We start from the raw sequence: 20,925 nt of genomic DNA on the forward strand, positions 1-20,925 counted from the left end.
TGTAGAGAATGGGAAGTTATAATATCTAGTTACTTCTTAGCCTTGCATTCAGTAGGGTATATGGGAAGTCTCAGACCAGTTTTAACATTTTGTGTATTGGTGTATGTCTTGTTGGTTAAAAAAAAAAATCCAAGCATAGTCTGGATCAAAAAGGAGAAATCCCTAAGTATGGCAGATCCTAGAAAACAGGGCTTTTACTATCACTCTTTTAAAGCTGAGGATTCTGGGACTACTGCTGGTTGAGTCACTCAAGTGAAGCCAGATTTGGAATCTAGGTTTGTCTGCTTTTAGAGTTGTTCCTCACAACTATCAGATTAAGTTCCTTCTCAGAGGTCCAACAACTTAAGCAGATGGGCCTGAATCAAATCTAGGTTCATAAACCGAATCTATAACTCCCTAAGGAGATATGCTACCGTTAGTAGAGATCTTAATGAAATTTATGGATATTGAATATGTATCATCCTCACTAATGTATATTCATCTGAATTTATTCATACACCCACTCATCCATTAAATGAAGATTTATTGAGTGTCTGTGTTGTATATGCTATGGTGCTAAGCACAATTAGGCATGAGTGAGTACAAGGAAAACCAAAAATGAACCAGACACAGATTTGGCTCTCAAGCTTATGTGGCAAGTTTTAGATGTATATAAAAAATAAATGATAAGGCATAAGCATTACAAATAGGAGTTAAGGTTATCCCAGGTTTGTGTGTGTGCACGTGCATGTGTGTATATATAATATATATATATACACACACACATAAATATACACACATACACATATCCATATGTATATTGGATATTAGTAGGACATGGTAGTTTGATAATTGAATATGGCTAAAGAAAATGCTCTAAGCTTGAACACATTCAGGAAAGTAGGAAATTAATCAAAGTGATCTCCAAGCATTTTTTTTTAATTATGAAGGGTCCTTAAAGAAGGAATAGATAGTATGTACTGAATACTCTGGAAAGTAATTCCCAGATCTTCAGAAATAAAGCTTCTTTATTCAGTACATACTGTCCACTAGAGGAAGACTTATATAAGGGAAACAGAGAGATTACCAGTTCTTTTATGAAACACTTAAATATGTACTTTATATACACTGAAGAAGAAACAATAGGTTTATCTATAAATTTAAGATTTAATAAATACTTTACAAATAAAAAAAGAAATGGAATTAAAAAATGGACTTGTAGGCAAAACTTTACACTTTATATTTAGATGAATTATGTGATTGACTCTGTACTTCAGTGAGAAGTATCTAGTGTTATAATGTTAAGATGCAAGCAAATCTGTACTTGCAGATCAAGTTCTGTTCACGGTCTGCTTTTATATCACCAAAAAGTTCAAAATAGCTTTTACATTTTTAAAAAGTGTTTAAAAACAAAGGAGCAAAGAAGAATATGTTATGGAGAGCTTATCTGGCATGCAAAATTTTACTATTTTGCCAACCCCTGTTGTGTAAAAGGGTTGTCAGGTAGATATTTGACTAAGGGAAATCAGGCTAGTTTAAAATAGCAATAGTCTGGGCAAAGAAGGATGAGGATATATGAGTGAGCATGGAAGTTGGAAATGCAGAGGCTTAGAGGAAGACGAGGCTAGCTATTTGTGCTTTTGGGAATTGTTTAAATGAAAATGGTAGCAGAAGTCATAACAGTGAATGAAGGGAAAAGAGCCAAAAATGAATATTTAAACATCTGTTTATAGAATGGGGGAGAAATAAGAGGAACTAACAGTGGAAAGGGAAAGTGAATTGTAAGAAATGACAAGGAAACAGAAAATTGAGATTCTAAATGGAACCCATAGGAAAGTAAGTTTAGAGGGAAGAGGAGGTTGCCACTGTCAAATGCTACAGAAGTTACTAAAAAGGATGCAAAAGTGATAATCTAATGTCTTTGCTTCCACTTATGCCATTAGCACATTTTGTACATCCTTGGCTTTTCTGCCTTAAGATGCTCTACCCAAGAGAATATGATGATAATGATATCGTCAGCTGCTAAGGCAGAGCAGTGACCTAGCCCATGAAGTTGAGCTTCTCACATTGGGTCTGCATTATTTTCTAAGTAAAGGTAGACACCAAGTCCCCTTAACTCTCCTCTCAAACTCCCTCCCTCTCCTGTCTACTAGTAGATGTCCATGTGATTGCCATGATCTGAACACTGGTGTCTCCATTATTTATTTATATGCTGAATCTTTTTTTTTATTGGTTGTTCACAACATTACAAAGCTCTTGACATATCATATTTCATACATTAGATTGAAGTGGGTTATGAACCCCCAATTTTACCCCAAATGCAGATTGCAGAATCACGTCGGTTACACATCCACAATTTTACATAATGCCCTATTAGTAATTGTTGTATTCTGCTACCTTTCCTATCCCCTACTATCCCCCCTCCCCCCCTCCCATCTTCTCTCTCTACCCCATCTACTGTAATTCATTTCTCTCCTTGTTTATTTTCCCATTCCCCTCACAACCTCTTATATGTAATTTTGTATAGCAATGAGGGTCTCCCTTCATTTCCATGCAATTTCCCTTTTCTCTCCCTTTCCCTCCTATCTCATGTCTCTGTTTAATGTTAATCTTTTCTTCCTGCTCTTCCTCCCTGCTCTGTTCATAGTTGCTCTCATTATATCAAAGAAGACATTTGGTATTTGTTTTTTAGGGATTGGCTAGCTTCACTAAGCATAATCTGCTCTAGTGCCATCCATTTCCCTGCAAATTCTATGATTTTGTCATTTTTTATTGCTGCATAGTACTCCATGGTGTATAGATGCCACATTTTTTTTTATCCATTCATCTATTGAAGGGCATCTGGGTTGGTTCCACAGTCTAGCTATTGTGAATTGTGCTTATATGCTGAATCTTGATCTCTGGGGTAATGGTAATTAGAGGCATCTGGGGAGTGATCAGGTCATAGAGGCTTCATCTTCCTGAAGAGGACTAGTGTCCTTATAAAAGAGACTCGAAGGAGTTGACTCATCCCTTCTGCCATGTGAAGATGCAGCAAGAAGTCACCATGTCTGAGGAAGTCTTCACTAGAGGCCAGATCTGCTGGCAACTTGGTCTGGGACTTCTATTCTCCAGAACTTTGAGCAATAAGTTTTTTTATTTCTCAGCTACTTAGCTCATGATATTTTGCAGCCTGGACTAAAACAGTGTTGTTGGAAGCCTCTGTACTTATGGGATTTAAGGAAAAATCACTTTTTCTTTCCTGTGCATCCTGAGCTGTTGAACTAAGTAAGTGCACTTAATACTCTTCTTCAAATGTTGGCTTCTTCATTTAGATTAAACATTGCAAATGAGAACAACTATAATTAAGTAAGTTTTGTTTTGTTTTTAACCGGGGATTGAACCCAGGGGTGCTCAACCACTGAGCCACATCTCCAATCCTTTTATTTTTTATTTTGAGACAGGGTCTCAGTAAGTTGCTTAGGGTCTCATTAAGTTACTGAGGCTGGTGTTGAACTCAGAATCTTCCTGCCTCAGCCTCCCAAGCTGCTGGGATTATGGGCATGTGCCATTACATAGAGTGAAAAAGTAGAAAGCCCTTTTACCATACCATGAAGACTATGAAATACATTTTAAAAGTCCCTAAGAAGTGATCAGGAGAATAAGATTTTAATTTTATTACAAATTATGATTAGAAAATATTCTCCCCCCTCCCCTTTTACATTCAGGCTATGAGGGCTACAATAAATTCTCAATACATAACATAAAACTAAACCAAGTCATTTGGATAAGTACCTTATTTTAGAAAGAACAAGATAGGGTTAAGAAATAATAAAAAATTTATTATGATTCTTGAAGAAATTTGCCGAAAACAAGTAACAAAATAGAAAAAACTGCAAAGTGTCTAGATTCTAAGGTAAGAAGAATACATTTCAGATCCCTGCCTCCCGCCCCCACCCCACCATTTTCTAATGTCATCTTGGAGAAGTCAAGAAATGAGTAAAAACTATTGGTTGTATCCAATATATTATTTTTCAACACAGTTAAATGTGGTCTCGTATTTTACCTATATGGGTGAAAATATGGATATGAATTATTTTGTGTATAAGAGACATATAATGGATAAAGTTCATTTACTGTAGATGTAGATTCAGCAGATAATTATTGAGATTTTTTTTTTTTGCCAGCCACTGCCAGGTATCTCATTTAAGACAATTACAATTTAATACAGGTTGTTATAACCACTAATCCTAGCAGAGTTACACATACAATAAATCATGTGGGGACCTTGTGTGATCAGTGATGCATGGCAGCTTAGACCCAGACTACCAGGCAACCATGAACTATTATATATATTATATAGAATGACACCATGAACTATTCTATTGAAAATCACAGTAGACAAGGATGAGATATTACTATTGGATGCTGGCAGCTCCATGTCATTTGAGCAAGTGGAAATGGCAACAGAACAGAATTACTTTTTGGGTTAAGGATACTATGGGAATTTGGAAAGCCTGAATTATTTGGGGAACAGGGTGGGAAAGGGAAGTAATGAACCATGTAGGAATGAAATTCCAGGCTTCATTCAGACTGAGGGGCCCCAAAGTTACATTAAATGGTTTGGACACTAGTCAATATCAATAGGAAGTCCTTGAAGCTATCTCAGCGATGCAGGGGCAAAAATCAGAACTGAGTCCCAAAAGATAAAGCCTGGAGCAGTGTGTGAAAAAGGCTGGAGATGAAGAGATCAGGTAGGAAGCCCTCTGACCTTAAGTGGTCCTGTTGAAGAAAATAATAGTGGTTACTGGAATCAAGGGAGAAGAGGCAAATGTGAGACACACAGCCAACATAAAATCAGGATGACTTGGCAATTATTGTCTGGGTGGCAATGTGGTAAGGAGAAGCAAAAAGCCAAGACTGAGGGAACTGAACAAGACTTGGAAGAGGGAGTATTGTGCAGGCGTAGGGTTGGGAGGTATTTGATGGTATTAGAGAGATTTATTTTTGTTCCTGGACCTGTTAAACTTGAAGTGACAAAGAAATGTCCACCTGTAAGTTGCAATTATCATTGTGGAAACAGTGAGAAAAAGGTTAGAGCCAGAGATAGGTTTGTGAGTAATTTCCAAAGAGGACATTGTCAAAGCCAAGAACAAAAAGGATACTAGAGTGAAATCCTTAAATGAGACTCAGTAGGGGAGTGTATCTTAATGAATAAAACATAAAAGTTATTCAGAGTAAATAGTGCAGAAAACATGGAAATAATCTAAATTTATCATTCAATATTAGAGCTTCTAATATACTTTTAGAAAAGGCTATATATCATTTTCAAGAAACCCACATAACAAAGTTGGAAATAAAAAAGATAATGGAAATTTACTTTTTCAGAAAAGTCTGAAAAAGAAGCCGATATAAATGTATTAACATCAGATGAACTGAAAAGCAATTGTTGGGAATAAATAAGATTGTTGAATAATGATAGAAATATAACTCAATGGAATAGGGCTAGTTTTAAAAGTTTATGAACTTCATAGCAATCTCAAAATATATAAAGGAAAAAACTAGACAGAATTTCAAGGAGAAGTCTCCTACTGTGGAAAACTTTAAAATCTCTTTTAAAAAATGACAAAAAAGAGATTGAGACCAAAGCTTCAGGTATTGTCAACATTTATGGGTGAAAGCAGCGAGAAAGGGCAAGGAAAAGGTGGGAAAAGGAAGCTGAAGGGCCAACAGAGGAGCCCAGTGTCCCTGGATCTGTAGGGAGGTGGAAGATGAAGGTGGAACTCAACGCAGAGGGAAGAGTGAAGAGGGCTACTGCTCAAAACCACATATCTTTATGGAAAGATCACAGAGGAAGTGTTCAGTGATGGGATATGTAGCCCAAGTTTTAAGAATGATCTTAGAAAAAGGATACTAGTTCTTTTGATACCAGATTGAATAAATAAAGCATCAGTCAAGATCCCATCATATGCATATGGAGGGGAAGGGCGTGGGGGAAGCTTAAATGTACAGCCCTTGCTTTCTTTGAAGGATAAGCCTTCTGTTGAATATTAAGGGCATAAATTAATAATTTTTTGATTTCTGTACTGGGGTGGGGGACACAAGCAATCTGACAAACGGACTTTAAAATTTATGAGTGGGGGCTAAAATAGCTGGCAATCCTAGAGAAAAACAACTGGCAGGGTGACTTTCCCTACCATACATCAGGGCTTATTATAGAGCTATGCTGATTAGGAAAGTCCGAAAGACTCAGGTAGGTATGGAAACTGGATTATGACAGAGCAGTCATTATGTGACGTAAGGTTGGACCAATGAGTGAGAAATGCAGGGTGAATTAGTCATCCTTACTTTGTATTATATACAGAAAGCCAATTCTAGATTGTTTGTGCATTACATGTGAAAGATGAAACTAGATACATGGTTTAGAAGAAACTATAGGGCATCTTTTTGTCATTGGGATAAGAGTTTATTAAGAGGCAAAAAGTTCAAAACACAAAAGGCTGATAAACGATTTCTCAACTTAAATGGAAATTTATCAAACTACAAATATAGTGAATAGAAAAGTCTTAAACAGGAAAAGCTAACCAGCACAGGGCGAGCATTTAAAATATATTAAAAAATGTGGGTGTGGTTTAAAACTGCAACATAAAAGACTTGGAACAACTGTTGGGAAAGAGAGTGGCTATGAATTAAAGACAAACACAAGGATTGCTCTATGTTATTGAAGGCCTAGGAGAATGAGAACCAAATGGCTCAGCTTTGTGGGTGGTTCAGAGAAGCACTGGGACAGAGCACAGGGCCACACAGGTGTGAGAAGCCAGGGTAGAAATACATAGCATGTACTCTCAAGGCACAGGGAAATAAATGAAAGGTGCAATCTAGGTACTTCCACATGGATTACTTGGGCATTTGATCTTAGGATAATGAATTACGGGGAAGCTTGGCATTCAAGGTCAGGTTCAATATCAAGGAAGCAGCAGTATGGGGGCAGGGACAAGTAGGGCAGTTGTGTTTGGAGGGATAAGTGGGTTTCAAAGCATTGGATTTTGGAACAGCATCAGCTTTGAGTACAGATGTAAGTCCTATATTTGACTGGGAGGTGATGGAAAGGTGAATAGCACCATATCCTGGGAGGTCTAGGGGAGGAGAGTCATTAGAAATTATTGGCTTGGAAATGGAGGTGGTGAAGTAGCAGCTGGGCCACTGCTGTCTGTCACTGTGACTTTTTGAGGGCTATACGTATTATGGGGCTTGCAATGCTGAGTCCAGTGGGTCCTTCTCCACTGTAGGGTATCAAAAGGTTCCCTCCATATGGGGCTGGTAGGTTGGCAATGGTGATAGGGGAAGAGTTCTGCAGCAGCTCAGAGGGTAGGCAGGAGCCCTGGGAGGCAGCAACAGGAGGAGAAGCTGGCACCAGCCTCTGGAAGGAGGAGGTTTCTATATATAGAATCAGCCTCAAGGAGGGGATGGCCACTTGGGTACTCTTTTCCTGTTTTTGCTGTTCTTTATGGCCAGATGACTCTTGAGGAAGAAGGGCGGTGGGGGATGATTATTAAAGTCCGAATTCTTAAATATGTTCTCAGATTAATATGCTGTTGTGGACAGTTTTTCTTTTTGTATGCAAATAAATTGATGGAATTATCCTACAGAGTAGTTTCTGGGAGGATACATCTGTTGACAGCTTTTGAGTAAACAGGTGAAATTAATTTCTTCAAAACTGTGAACTGAGGAGAAAGTACAGCAACATCTCCATGTGGTGATCAGGTGAGGGTGGCCTCACCTGCCTGGACACCTCAAAGGACCTTCAAGGCATATTTTCCATGAGACCACACTGGCTTGAGACCCATGTGACATAAGCTAAATTTTTAATGTGGGTCTTTTCTATGCAAGTTCACTGGAGTCTGGCAGGAGAAAGAAACCACATAAGCCTTAAAACCAAACCCCTTAACTGAACTTGGCAAATATTAGATTGGGCTCAGAATATTATAGCCCAAGCAGTTTGTAAAGGGAATCGATGGAAACTTGACAAATATATGAAAGAGGAATTTCACTATGTAATGCTTTGTTTTGTGTTATGTGCTATGCAGCCTGGTGAGTGGATAACACTGTAACAAGGCAGTTCTAGCTCTCCTTTTCCTGGATGTGAATGCATTTCCTCACCTCTAAATGTCTCTGCAAGAGAAGGAAAAAATGGCTACCTCATATCCACTTTATTTGTAAAACATCTAGTCCTGTCCAGGCACATAAATAGCCCCTCAGAAATGGAAGTTATTTTGATTACAGTTATAATCTTAAAAACCCTAAAGTTTCTGCCTAGATGTGAATAGAAGATGACTTATTGCCTGATCAGGATGCATTTACTTAGCCTGGAGTGAGGACTATTTCACATTTCTTATAATGAACAACTTGGATTACAATGCAGCTGACCTTTGTAGCAGTGGTCACGATTAAGCAACACAACAGTTATCAGGCAGCATCTTGCAGAACAGTCCCATGAGCTACCCAGAGAAGTCCATTTAGCTTCATTTGGTTTTATGACCTCCAGTTGGTTCCTAGAATTTTACTAGAATTGCCTTTCTGGGAAATTTGCAGGACTGCAATATATAACTCTGGTAAGTTTTTACAGTGAGCTTTGGCCTCAATATTGGAAAATCATCAGTACTCAAGAAAATCCATACTGTGGCTTGTGGAAGCTCAAGTTTTAGGCACCTCCTTCTTGGGAGGAAGCAAGTGAGCTGAGATGTGGAGAGAACTGAATTTGAGATGGGAGGATGCTGCACATTGGTGGCACTGTCAGGGATGGTAGAGGCTCTATGGGAAAAGAGCAGTCATGACCATGTACCCTAACTGCTGGTTTGGTCAGTTTGTCTGTGTGTGTGTGTGTGTGTGTGTGTGTGTGTGTATGTGTGTATCTGTGGTGGCCAGGCTATGGATAATCGAGATCAGACAAGCCCCATTCTCTCCTGATTTGGACCAGACATGCCCCATTTTCTCCCCATTTGATTTCCTCCCAAACCCGGAAGCTGACAGAAGACTTCTCACAAAGGCTGTGTGGATGATTTCCAGAGATGCCTCTTGCTTAATATAATCAATTCTTCTTTAAAATGTTTTGCTACCACTGTCACCGGGTGGACTCAAATGACCTTTGAAAATTGTCTTTGCAAACTGAGGCCTGATGGGAATATACTCAATAGGCGATTCACTACATAGGCCTCAATGAGACAATTAAAAAAAAAAAAAAAAACCAAAAAAACAAAAAAACGATGTTTTTGAGTCCTAGCTTCTCATTTACTAATCAAGTGAGTCCATGTTTCCTCATCTGTAAGGTAAAGGCAATAATCATACCTCTCTGATCAGGACAAAGATGGACGAGTTAGTAGATGTCTGGCACCTGCCTGGCATATAGCAAGTGTTAAATGTTTGCTCATGTTATTTCTGTTTACCCTAACCAGAGGGTCTCTCCTTATACCACATTTGTTAGACATTTTTCTGATGTAAGAAATGTTTCAATAGCTACTAGACAACATTTCAGAAACTGCATACAGATATTACTAGCATTTCTTGGGTATGTCTCTTCATTTTCCACCATGATGGATTAGCAGATTAGTTTGGATGCTGTCACTAAAGATATTTGCCACAAAGTACCATGAATGACTTGCTACTTACCAGCAAAGTGAAACCCCAAACCCAAGAAAGGATCAACTTGAGCATTTCCCAGGAGGAAACCTATTTTTGCTCAATTCATTTGGTTAAGGCAGTTGGAAGCATTCAGATGAGCTCTAAAAGGAAATTATGCTAAAACCCTGCTGCACATGCTTCATTAAATCCAAGGCTGAAAGACTTGTGTCTTTGCTATTTAGGTGAGGAAATTGGTGGGACCAGTGAGCCTGAGGAGGGTTGTAAGCTCGACCAGGGGGAAAAAAAATGGTGCATGATTCAAGAAAATATTTGGGTCACATGGAGAAGGCCTCTGCCACCCATGGGGAATTACATACCAATTCCTTCTTTTTCATGCACTCCATGAGGATGATGAACAGATGTTGAGCTTGGGTTCGGGTGTATGTGAAGGTCTTCTGTATAGTCACCAGTAGCTGGTCCCTCAAAGATTCATTTATAAGTCTGCAATAGAAACCAATGTCAAATAGGTCAATCCAGCTCCTCTTTGATATACATTTCTTTTGAAAATTTATTTTTAATTGATACATAATCATACATAGTTATGGGGCATGGTGTGATATTTCAAAACCTGATACATTGTATAATAATTAAACCATAGTATTTAGCATATCCAGCATTTCATACAATTAGCATTTCTTTGTGGTAATACTTAAAATCTTCTCTTTAGCTATTTTGAAATATCCAGTACAATTATTGTTAACCATAGTGACCCTAGAATGCAATGGAAATGTTATAGAACACAAGAAAGCATTATGAGGAATTTAGATAATAAGATTGTCTTCCTGTATTATTCTCAAAATAGTTACTTCAATTGAGATAATTTAAAAAGAGTACATTTAAAAATAAATCCCTTTTAATGTTTCAGAACCTAACAGAGTAAAGTAGGAAGATTGATTTCATTTTGTTGTTGTTGCTCTTTTTCTTTTATTCCCCCCCCATATGGCATGTGTTTAATGTCCTCTTCCCCAAATTGTCATCAGAAAACACTTTCAAATTAATAATCTGTATCTTGGTAAGAATTGACTATATCACTTCCCTGTAAATTGCAAAGTTGTCTCTAATTGTGCAAAGAAAAGTTATATCAATCATGAATTTTTGAGCATCAATAAGCACAAAGAGCATTTATGTTTCCTTAAAAAAAAAGCATACAGGTGGTAGCCTATCCAGCTTATGATTCAGGTCATCACTCTTTACATCAAGTTTTTGCTCTGTTGCAGTGAACAAAAGTCTGATCCATAAAAAGGTATCATATTGGCTATTTTATTAAAAGATGGTTTTTCTATAGAAGAATGAAAGAAAGTAGGGAAGATGCATCACGTCAATCAACACACAGTTACATTTGAATATGAATCAGTCACAACTAATTTTTAACTCCTCTCTCACTAGCTTGATGAGAAAAGGAGCCATCAAATAGCAGGGAATGAAAGCTCATTTTGTTATTAACAGACACTGTTCAAAAGCAAAAGGATCAAAGTTCTCTCAAGGACAAGTGGAACATTTTCCATAATTTGTCCAGTATTTTACAACCTGCACATTGCCTATATTATTGAAGTATCAGCAACTCTTAGATAAAATAGTAAATGATAAGACCCCAACGGACAATAGATTTGTTCAATTCTAAAGCCAGGGCATTTAGCTAGTAGGATCCAAATGTTTAGGGTCACACAGCAAATAAGTGGCAGAGTCAGAACCAGAACCTAGTTTTCAGAACAAGAACTGCTTTTCTGACTCTTTGGCCAGTGCTCTCGCCATCCTACCATGCTGCCTCTTTTTGCCCCAAGTGTATCACATGTCTTCCTCTATTCACTACTGTGGCTACTGGAGTAGATAGTTGTGGGATTTCCTTCAACATGAAAGTAAGACTGATTTTTATTGCTTAAGAGAAAGCAAGATACTTAAGAATGTTGTATTTTGAGTGCCCTGCTGTGCTCTGGCTTGTGTGGGGTTTATCTGAGCCCACTGGGTTGGATATTACAGTGGTTTTATTTTGAAAAGGATAGCATCCCCCAGGATGGAACCACACCCAGGACCTTCAAAGTCACTTAAATGGATGGAAGATTGAGTTCCCCCTTTACCCATCCTTCTCCAGAAAGATCCAAATCAATATTTAGAAAAAGAGAATGGTCCAGATGGTGTTGGGGGGAAAATGATACCAAATCTTCTCTCAAGATTTTCTAGGTTATTCTAGTTGGCTCTACTGTATCTCTTCATTAGTAGATGAATGGCGAATGTCTACTTAGTGCCAGACACTGTAGTATATGCCAGAGACACAGGGATAGATAAGATATATACACTTCCCACTTCAGGGAGTTATGTGCCAGTAGAATATAATGACATTCACCAGCAATTCAACTGCAGTCTCAGTGTTCAAGAAGTAGAGAAGATTATGACAGATAATCTGAGGGGTTCAAGGAAGACTTCTCTGAGAAAGTGCTATTTCATCTGAAACTTGAAGGATGAGCATTCACAGGATTAGAAGTGATGCAGCTGCGAAAGAGTAGATGAACGTGGTATGAACAGGCCTCTTTTTGGAGAAGATAAAAGGAAGTTAGTATGACTGGAGTATGGAGAGTATCATACTTTGGATCCTGAATGTCCTCCAAAGGCTCATGTGGTGATGGCTTGGCCTCCATATTGGTGCCATTGGGAGAGGGTGGAAGCTTCAAGAACTGGGGTCTATTGGAGGTTTTGAGTCACTGGGAGTGTACCCTTGAAAGTGATATTCAGGCCTCTTCTGCTCTTTATTTTTTTTTTTTTAACATCCCGAAATGCCAAACAGTTTTCCCTGCCTCATGCTTTCACCATATAATGTGCTGCCACAGGAACAAATAATAGAGCCAATGGGTCACTGACTGTTATGGTTTGGATGTGAGGTGTCCCCCAAAAGCTCACATGTGAGATGATGCAAGAATGTTTGGAGGAGAAATGATTGGGTTATAACCTTAAACCAATCAGCAAACTAATCCTTGATGGGATTAACTAGGTGGTAACTGGAGACAGGTGGGGTGCAACTAGAAGAAGTGGTTCATTGGGGGCATGACTATGGGGTATATATTTTGTATCTGGAGAGTGGAGTCTCTCTTTCTCTGCTTCTGATCACACTGTAAGCTGGTTCCCTCTGGGACACCCTTCTACCATAATATCCTGCCTCACCCCAAGCCAGGAAGAATAGAGCCTGCTGTCTATGGATTGAGACCTCTCAAAGCGTGAGCTCCTGAATGAACTTTTCCTCTTCTACAATTGTGCAGGTCGGTTCTTTCAGTTACAGCAGTGAAAAAGGTGACTGAAACACCAAACTGAAACCTCTGAACATGAGCCAAAATAAACCTTTTATTTCTACCTTTTATTTCTATAAGGTGATAATCCCAGGTTTTTATTACAGCAAGGAAAATTTGATTAAAGAGAGAACATTAGAAAAACAGATGGGGCCCCAAAGAGGGTGAGCAGCCCCATTTCATGGAGAAGATCAAGGGGGAAATCATGTTAAAGCTTTAGGGTTTTATCCCCAAGGCAATTGAGAAGCCATTGAAGCATTTAAGGAAAGTGACACAATCACATTTGTGTTGCCAATTAATTTTCTTGAAGAGCACTCATACCTGGGCATATATCTACTTGATAGGAAATCCAAGAGAATGTGTTTAGAGAGTTCTGCAGTGTCAAGTGTCTGTAAGTGTTGTACATGATTAGCGACAGAAGGGACTCCCCTGATTAGACACTTGATAGGTCTGATCATTCATCTGCAGGTCTTTAATTTTTATTACAATTCAAAATTTGTTTTCCATTGCTAACCATCTGTAATAAAATTCAAATTCCCCGAGGTCATTAACTGTTTGAGAGATCTGCCTGTCATTTGCATTCAGTCTGCCACTTTGTAAAAAATTGAGGAATTATGTGCAGTTAAGCTAGTTTAGGTTTTTACTGATTAGGAGAGCTTGAAGACATGAAAAATCTTATACTGTTGAGCCCAGTTTCACAACTGACTGAGGTTATATCTTTGGATAAATCACTTAGCAACAAGGACCACAGAATGCAAGAAGTATGCTGGTCTTTCCCAAAGTGGAAATACCAATTGCTGATAGAACAAAAATGATATGACAAAGAACAAAAGTGTTTTGATCTATCCAAAACATTATGTAGTATTCATTAAATGGCAAATAACCAATATTCCTAGTTCAATCCTTTCTCCATCCTTCTAATTGCATCAGGAAGAAAACATCATTTTGGTGTCATTTTGCTTTAACAGCTCCCTAACATTTCAAATTTCCCCCTTAACAAAGAAATGATAGATATTACACCTCATGCCTTTGACAAACATTTAATAAACTTGTTTTAAATAAGATTACAAACAACATTTCCTGAAACCATAGTATATCATGGTTTGCAGGGTGCAATGCTAGGGAGATAACGCTCATAACAATGTTGTGAGGCAAGAAGGTGTGAGTTCCACTTGGTGGAATAGGAGACCTCCCTAAAGGAGGTTAAATGATTTGTGTTACATCTCAGAGCTTGATGATCTCCATGTTGAGTTGAATCTATATAATCTTGTCTCCATGATTCTGCTTTTCCTATGTATTCTCTCAGTGTGTCCTTAGCTTATTAATGATCTGCATTGCAGGTAGAAATTTAAGCTTATTTTTCTGTAGGAAAATGCTTTCCTTTCTGTATAACACGTATATTGTATTCAGAGAACATTTGAAGGTGATCAGACAAGTATAGGGAAGATAAGGGAAAATTGGTAAACTATGATCACAGCAAAGAGCATTTGATAGTTTGAAGATTGCTTCTCACCTTTTTTTTTAATAAGTCTTTGCTAAGTTGGATATTTTCTGCTTGGTATAAAGATTTATATTCTGTCTTCCTCATAGACCCTCTCTTTTGTGGTCATATTCCTTAGGATTTTGGAAGGTATGTGTGTGTTGCTGGGGATTAAACTGAGGAGCACTTTGTCACTGAGCTATACCCCCAGGTCTTTTTCTTTCTTTGAGCTAGGGTCTTGCTAAATTGCCAAGGCTGGTCTTGAACTTGTGACCACCCTGCCTCAGTCTCTTAAATCTTCTGGGATTACAGGTGTGTGTGTGCCACTGTGGCTGAGAGCCTGCTTTAAATGATTGTTTTTCTATCTCTTCCAACTTTTCTTCTGTATGACATTGGAGTAATTTAAGAATGTTGACTGTGATATTTAATCAGCAGCAAAATTAGAGATAAGCCCATTTTAGATTTCTTTTTATGGCACTGGAATAGTGATTGAAAATTTCTTCACATCCAAACATGGTTGTAGTATTATGTGAAACTTCACTTTTAGGATTGGCTCTTTGACAAAGTGGTATTATTTATGGAAACTGTTAATTTGTGACTCCATATGTACCAATGTTATTTTTGGTACACCTAAAATTAGAGTGCTTTGTGATAAGAAGTATAATCATTTAAGTGAAGAAAATGTCTTTACTATGGCATTTGTGTCTCCATTTAAATGCTGCACTTGTGATCTGGAGCCTTTTAGATGAGTCACAGAGTAATTTAAAATAGGTCAATATTTATCCAGGGCTCAGGATAACCAACAAAACTCCCCAGAGTTTGCAATTAGTATTCTATTAAAGCACTGGTAATACAGCCCACATACAGACATACTTTTCTTAGAATAAATTTAATTATCTGTAATATCAGATTTTTGTTCCTAGATATGAAAATCAGAAAATACATTTAGAATTCAGCAAGACTATAAGAGCTAATCTCAAGTTAATTAATGGCTTTCGAGGAGAGGAGCCCTTCCTGTGACCCCCATAGATTCTATTAGTTTCTTCAGACACAAAATGAGAAAATTTTTCTTATATAAATAAAAAGCTGTTAATACCACAATTTGGTACTTAAAAGACATCATTTCCCACAGAATCTCGAATTCTCTCAAGAAAAAATGGAATTTTATCATTTGTTTGAAGCCAAAGCAAATTACCAAAAATTACAGAAAGGACACAGAAAGTTATGTGTCTTGACTATGGTCCTAGAGAATGGCATTTCCCTACTCTCCTTCTGCCCCTCCTTCCCATCCCCTGGGTGACAGTTGCTACTTCCTCCTAAATGCCATAGCTCTGGGGCCAAAAGTAACAGCATGATTCTCCCCAGAGAGGCAGTAGAGCATTGTTAATAGAGGCATCATGACCAGCAGGGCCAGGCTTTCTGGATTTAGGCTGTCACCAGCTGGCTGTGTGACCTTGTGCAAGTTATTTATACTTTGTTCTTTCACGTATGTAAGATGGAAATTATAATAGTGCTTATCTCATAGACTTATGAATGTTAAATGAATTCATCTTCATAAAAGGCTTAGAAAAGTGCCCGGCACATAACAAGTCCTATATAAACATTTGCTATTTTTTCAAATGCTATCATGCTTCTTAGGAAAGAGTCCCTGATATATTCCTTTCTATTGAGTAGGGTAATCTGTGGTCTGCCCTTTGTGTACAATGCAGAATTCTCTCCTGAAATTAATAGTGCTCTGCAGTCTTGGAAAGACCTTTGGTTTAGGCTGGACAAGACACTGTTCTACTTCAGGGGGTTTAGAGACCACCAATTCTTTCTTACACTTGAGAAATGAAGATACTTATATTTAGAAAGCTTCATTATACGGAGTTTTGCAAACACCCCATGAAGATATTTACACACTTATTTACTTAGTCATTTATTCAACAAACCATACCGATACCTCTTATGTGGCAGGCACTGTTTTAGGGGTTTAATGGGAATACTATTCAGCTCTACATGGTTATATACCATATATCCTGGTAATCTATTAATAGGTAACATACCTCAAAACTTAAGGGTATGAAACAGCATTTATTTATTATTATTTTATGGACCAGACAGAGCACAGAGCAGATGACCTTTTCTTTTTCTTTTGGCCCAGTGATATCTGGGGCCTCAGCTGGAATGGCTGAAGAAGCCTTCGTGGGTCAGATGGCCCTGTGTGACTGGGGCCTTAATTCTGCATGTGTCATCTTCTGGGGCTGTAATGTCCAAGTCATTTTCTTGGTTCCAAGTCTGGCACCTGGCCTGGAATAGCTGAGAGAGCTATAGCTTGAGATGCATTGCTCTCTCCCTGATGAATGTAAGGTAAACTTGCATGGAAATTGGTCTTTCCTACAGTGAGGGTTCCAAGTGAGAGTATTAAAAGAAGACAGGCATAACTTTCAAGGTTTCTTATGACTTGGCCTCAGAAGTCCCAGAATGTCATTTCCTTGCATTTGATTAATCAGGCCAGTCTCTAGAGCAGCCCAGATTCAAGAGGAGGGGATTCTTGATGGGGAAAAAGGCACAATATGTCAAGAAGAGATATATGGATGTGATGATGTTGACGACAACCCCATTAAGTGCTCCTGTTCAGATGAGACATTGTGAAGTAGCAGTCTGCTCCATATTTCAGTGGTAATCAGCCTCACCAACCTCTTAGTGAATTCTCTCTTCAACATCTAATTGTGGTATGTATGTGTAAGTTGAGATGTTGTTATCTTGTTAGTGATGGAGTACTCTTTTAGAAAGGGTAGGATAGAATCATGTTTGCATTAGAGAAGAATCATTCCATCAGTGCTGAACACATGTGTTCCAAACACTGAATGTCCCAAGTCCACCAGACTTTTGCATACCACTATGCCCTTGAACTTGCGGTGTCAACTGCTTAGAATATTCTTTACTCCTGAGCTCATCATTTAAAACTCAGTTCAAACTCTACATCCTGTGTAAAAGTCTCTGACTACCATTTTCATGATGTTCTCAAAGCACTTGACATCTACTACTATAATTATTACATTTTATGGAAAAATATTTCACGTCTCCTCCAGTTATGAACTGCTTAAAGCAGAGATTGCTTGTTTTGCTGGTACCTTAAGTTCTAGAAGAGTTTATGGTTCAATGTTGGCTCTGGAGGGATGCTTGTGAATTGACTGAATGAAAAGCTGCCTGCTCTGTTGGGAGACCATGTTGTCTTTGTTCTCATGGTGGGACCGACTTCAAACCTTTTTGGGAAAACAGGAGAAGTGACATAGTTTTACCTTCCAACCACTTGATTTTCTTTTATCCTTTTTCTTAATCAGATTAATTTCTAAGAATATAGTTGGTCTCTTTCTCTCTTTTTTTCCAGTACCAGGGATTGAACCCAGGAGCATTCAATCACTGAGTCACATCCTCAGCCTGTTTTTTATTTTTTTATTTTGAGACAGGGTCTTGCTTAGTTATTTAGGGCCTCATAAGTTGCTGAGGCTGGCTTTGAACGTGATATCCTCCTGTCTCAGCCTCCTGAGCTTCTAGGATTACAGGTGTATGCCACTGCACCTGACTCTATCATTTTTTTAAAAAAATTAATTCATGGGGAGTTTAGAAATTGATCATCCATCTCAAAAGGCTTTGAGTGATTTTATTTCTGGATACTACTTTAGCTCTCCCTTTGAACTGCTTTGTAGTTTTTGTCTGGAACAGTTAGTCTTACGTACTTGCATCTCCCCCATAATGTTTTTGCTCATAAAAATGCTCAACAACTGTGTGAAGACCTTAAGGATTTTTGTGATATCAAGGTGATTTCCCTCACACAAATCTCAGTTTTGACACATGGAAGTAGTTCTCTCTTACAAGTCAACACAGCATGATATATATTTTTCAGCTAATTTCATAATATACATGGTGGGTTTTGTAATCTGCTGTAGAAGATGGAGTGAATAATGAAGTTGCTATGATATGGTGCCTTTGGTTGCAATACAGTTCCTTTATTTACTAATGAGAGACCCAAGACAGATTATTCAATCTTGTCTTCTTGTCTGTTAAATGGAAGCAGCATGTCTTTTAAGGTTGATATATTTAGTGATGGTAGAGGTGGGAAAATACTGTATAGAAAGCACCATTGTCCTAGCACATAGATGTTGAAAAACTGGTAGTTTTTTGTTAAGTAGAGTCTTCTGCACCAGCAGGGAATCCCATTGATGTTTAGCTAGCTCAAAGCTGAACCAAGGTAAATGGCATGCAAATTAGCTGGAGGGGACCATCACTATGAAAAATCAGATTTTAGTATTTCTATAAATGTTGGATAAAACATTTCTGTGAATGGGATGGAAAAGACCCCAATTCAAAGCCATGTAGCCAGGATGTCTCTGAAGAGAGCCCAGATATGTCGGATCATATTTATAAAGGTCATGCAGAAACAAATTGTGATGCCAGGATTCCCTGAAGTCATTACCCTTATAAAATTCCATGCCACCTCACTCAACTGTCACCTCCTCCTGCTAATCAGAATTTGAGCTCCTGCTAATCAGAATTTGAGATTTCTGAAGTCTGTATATCTTTTTTTTTTTTTTTTTGATACCAGGGATTGAACTTGGAGGAGCTTGACCACTGAGCCACATCCCCAGCCCTATTTTGTATTTTATTTAGAGACGGGGTCTCACTGAGCTGCTAAGCACCTTGCCTTTGCTGAGGCTGGCTTTGAACTGGGGATCCTCCTGCCTCAGCCTCCTGAGCTTCTGGGATTATAGGCATGTACCACTGTGCCTGGCTTGAAGTCTGTATTTCTTTAGTGAAGGCACTAATCAGAAAATTCTACCAGGGCATTTGAACTTCAAGGTGAAGGAAGAATATAACTTTAGAGCAACCATTTTATGGGTGAAGAATATGAAGCCTGCAGATTATAGCTGATAAGAGTCAGCTGGGCTTAGAGGACAAGACAGTAGGGAAGAATTTCTGAAAATGGATTATGCGAATGTAAATGTACAGGTGCAGCTCAGTGTATTAATATAGTTAATGACTTGTTTGGGTACAAATGGTTTTGTATCTGAGATAGAATGTTTCATATCACGTGTGAGAAGACTCAGTAATGTGATTTCTAGGAGCCACTATTTTCCCAGAATTATTTCCTCACTATATTAGATGGCTAGGGTGTCTTTTAGTTGATTAAAAGATATATAAATACTTTGTTCAACAATTAGAAGCCCTAAGAATAACTCTTAGGATAAGTGATGATTCATGTTAAAATCACACTTAACTGACTGATGTTGATGTTTTTGAGAAAATACTAGTTAGAAAGATGGATGGAAAAGATTGAATGGAACAACTAAATGGGCTTAGGGGTTATTTTGCTCAACTTTTTACTGATGGTCAGATATAAATGGCTCTACCAGCTAAGACCTGTGAAAGAAATAGCAGCTCTGATATTGCTTTAGTGTCTAGCCTAGAAAAACTATTCACCTACGCTTTTGTTTGAGGATTTCATCTGGTCATTTGAGCTAGTTAGAAAGAACTTAGTGAAACTGACATGTTGAGGGCAGAATGTCTATATAATGATGGTACAACTGGGGCTGGGGTTGTGGCTCATCTAGCATGTGCAAGGTGCTGGGTTTGATCCTCAGCACCATATAAAAAAATAAATGGATAAAGTGGAGGTATTATGTCCAACTACAACTAAAAAAAAATGATGGTACAATCTGGTTTTTTTTTTTTTGGCAAATTTCATTGCTGCTACACACAAAGTGATCATTGCTGATTTTTTTTTTAATCTTTGTTCTTTTTGATTTTTTCCCCCACTCTAAAATCCTGAGATGGCTATGGTAAAATAGAAGGCAAAGCTATATATAACATAGGAAACAGGAGGTAGATACTGGATGGGGTGGGGTGGAGGGTGGTAGGAGAGGTGCTCAGTATCTACTGTAGGAAAAACTTTGGGTTCTGTATTTGCACAGGGCATTTAATAACACAGATTGACTTAAACAAACCCCGACTAGACTGTAAACCCCTGGATACACAGGATTCACCTTATTACTCGGCTATCCTCTTCTCCCCTTCACTTAGGACCAAGCGAGTGTCTAAGGCCAAAGGCTTTTCTGCTACTTTTATACTGACTCCCCTTACTCTACTCTTTTCCCCATAGTATATCACCTCTAAAATATTATACAGTATGGTTATTCATCATCTATATAACCTCACTAAAATATAAGCTTCAGAAGGACAGGAAGTTTTGTCTTTTTGTTTACTGGTGTGCTATTGCCAGTGCTTATACTGGAGCTTAGACCGTAATAGTTGCTTAAAAATATGAGTGGCAGAATATGTAATGTTGGATGAAATAATGTAATGAAAATATGAAGGCAGCAATATCAAATACATTGGCAATCTATTAGATGTTCCGGCATTCCTGGTTTGGTGGAATGTAAGAGCTATGCCACCCCATGTAGAGGTTGCTAGCCATCTGTGGCTATTTAAATTTAATTATGATTAAATAGAATTAAAATTTGATTGCTTAGTTGCACTAGCCCCAATTCAAGT

General features: G+C 38.1%; 1 protein-coding gene across 1 annotated transcript in view; it reads right to left on the reverse strand.

Annotated features, from left to right (window-relative positions):
* Positions 1-20,925, reverse strand: part of TRPM3 (transient receptor potential cation channel subfamily M member 3) — a 279,668-nt gene that overhangs the window by 181,700 nt on the left and 77,043 nt on the right. Inside the window, exon 6 of the mRNA XM_081264172.1 lies at positions 9,954-10,077. Coding sequence (XP_081120298.1) covers positions 9,954-10,077 — 124 coding nt within the window. The remainder of the gene's footprint in view (positions 1-9,953; positions 10,078-20,925) is intronic.

Source organism: Spermophilus citellus, assembly GCF_964194105.1.
Source record: "Spermophilus citellus genome assembly, chromosome: 2".
NCBI classification, from domain to species: Eukaryota; Metazoa; Chordata; class Mammalia; order Rodentia; family Sciuridae; genus Spermophilus; species Spermophilus citellus.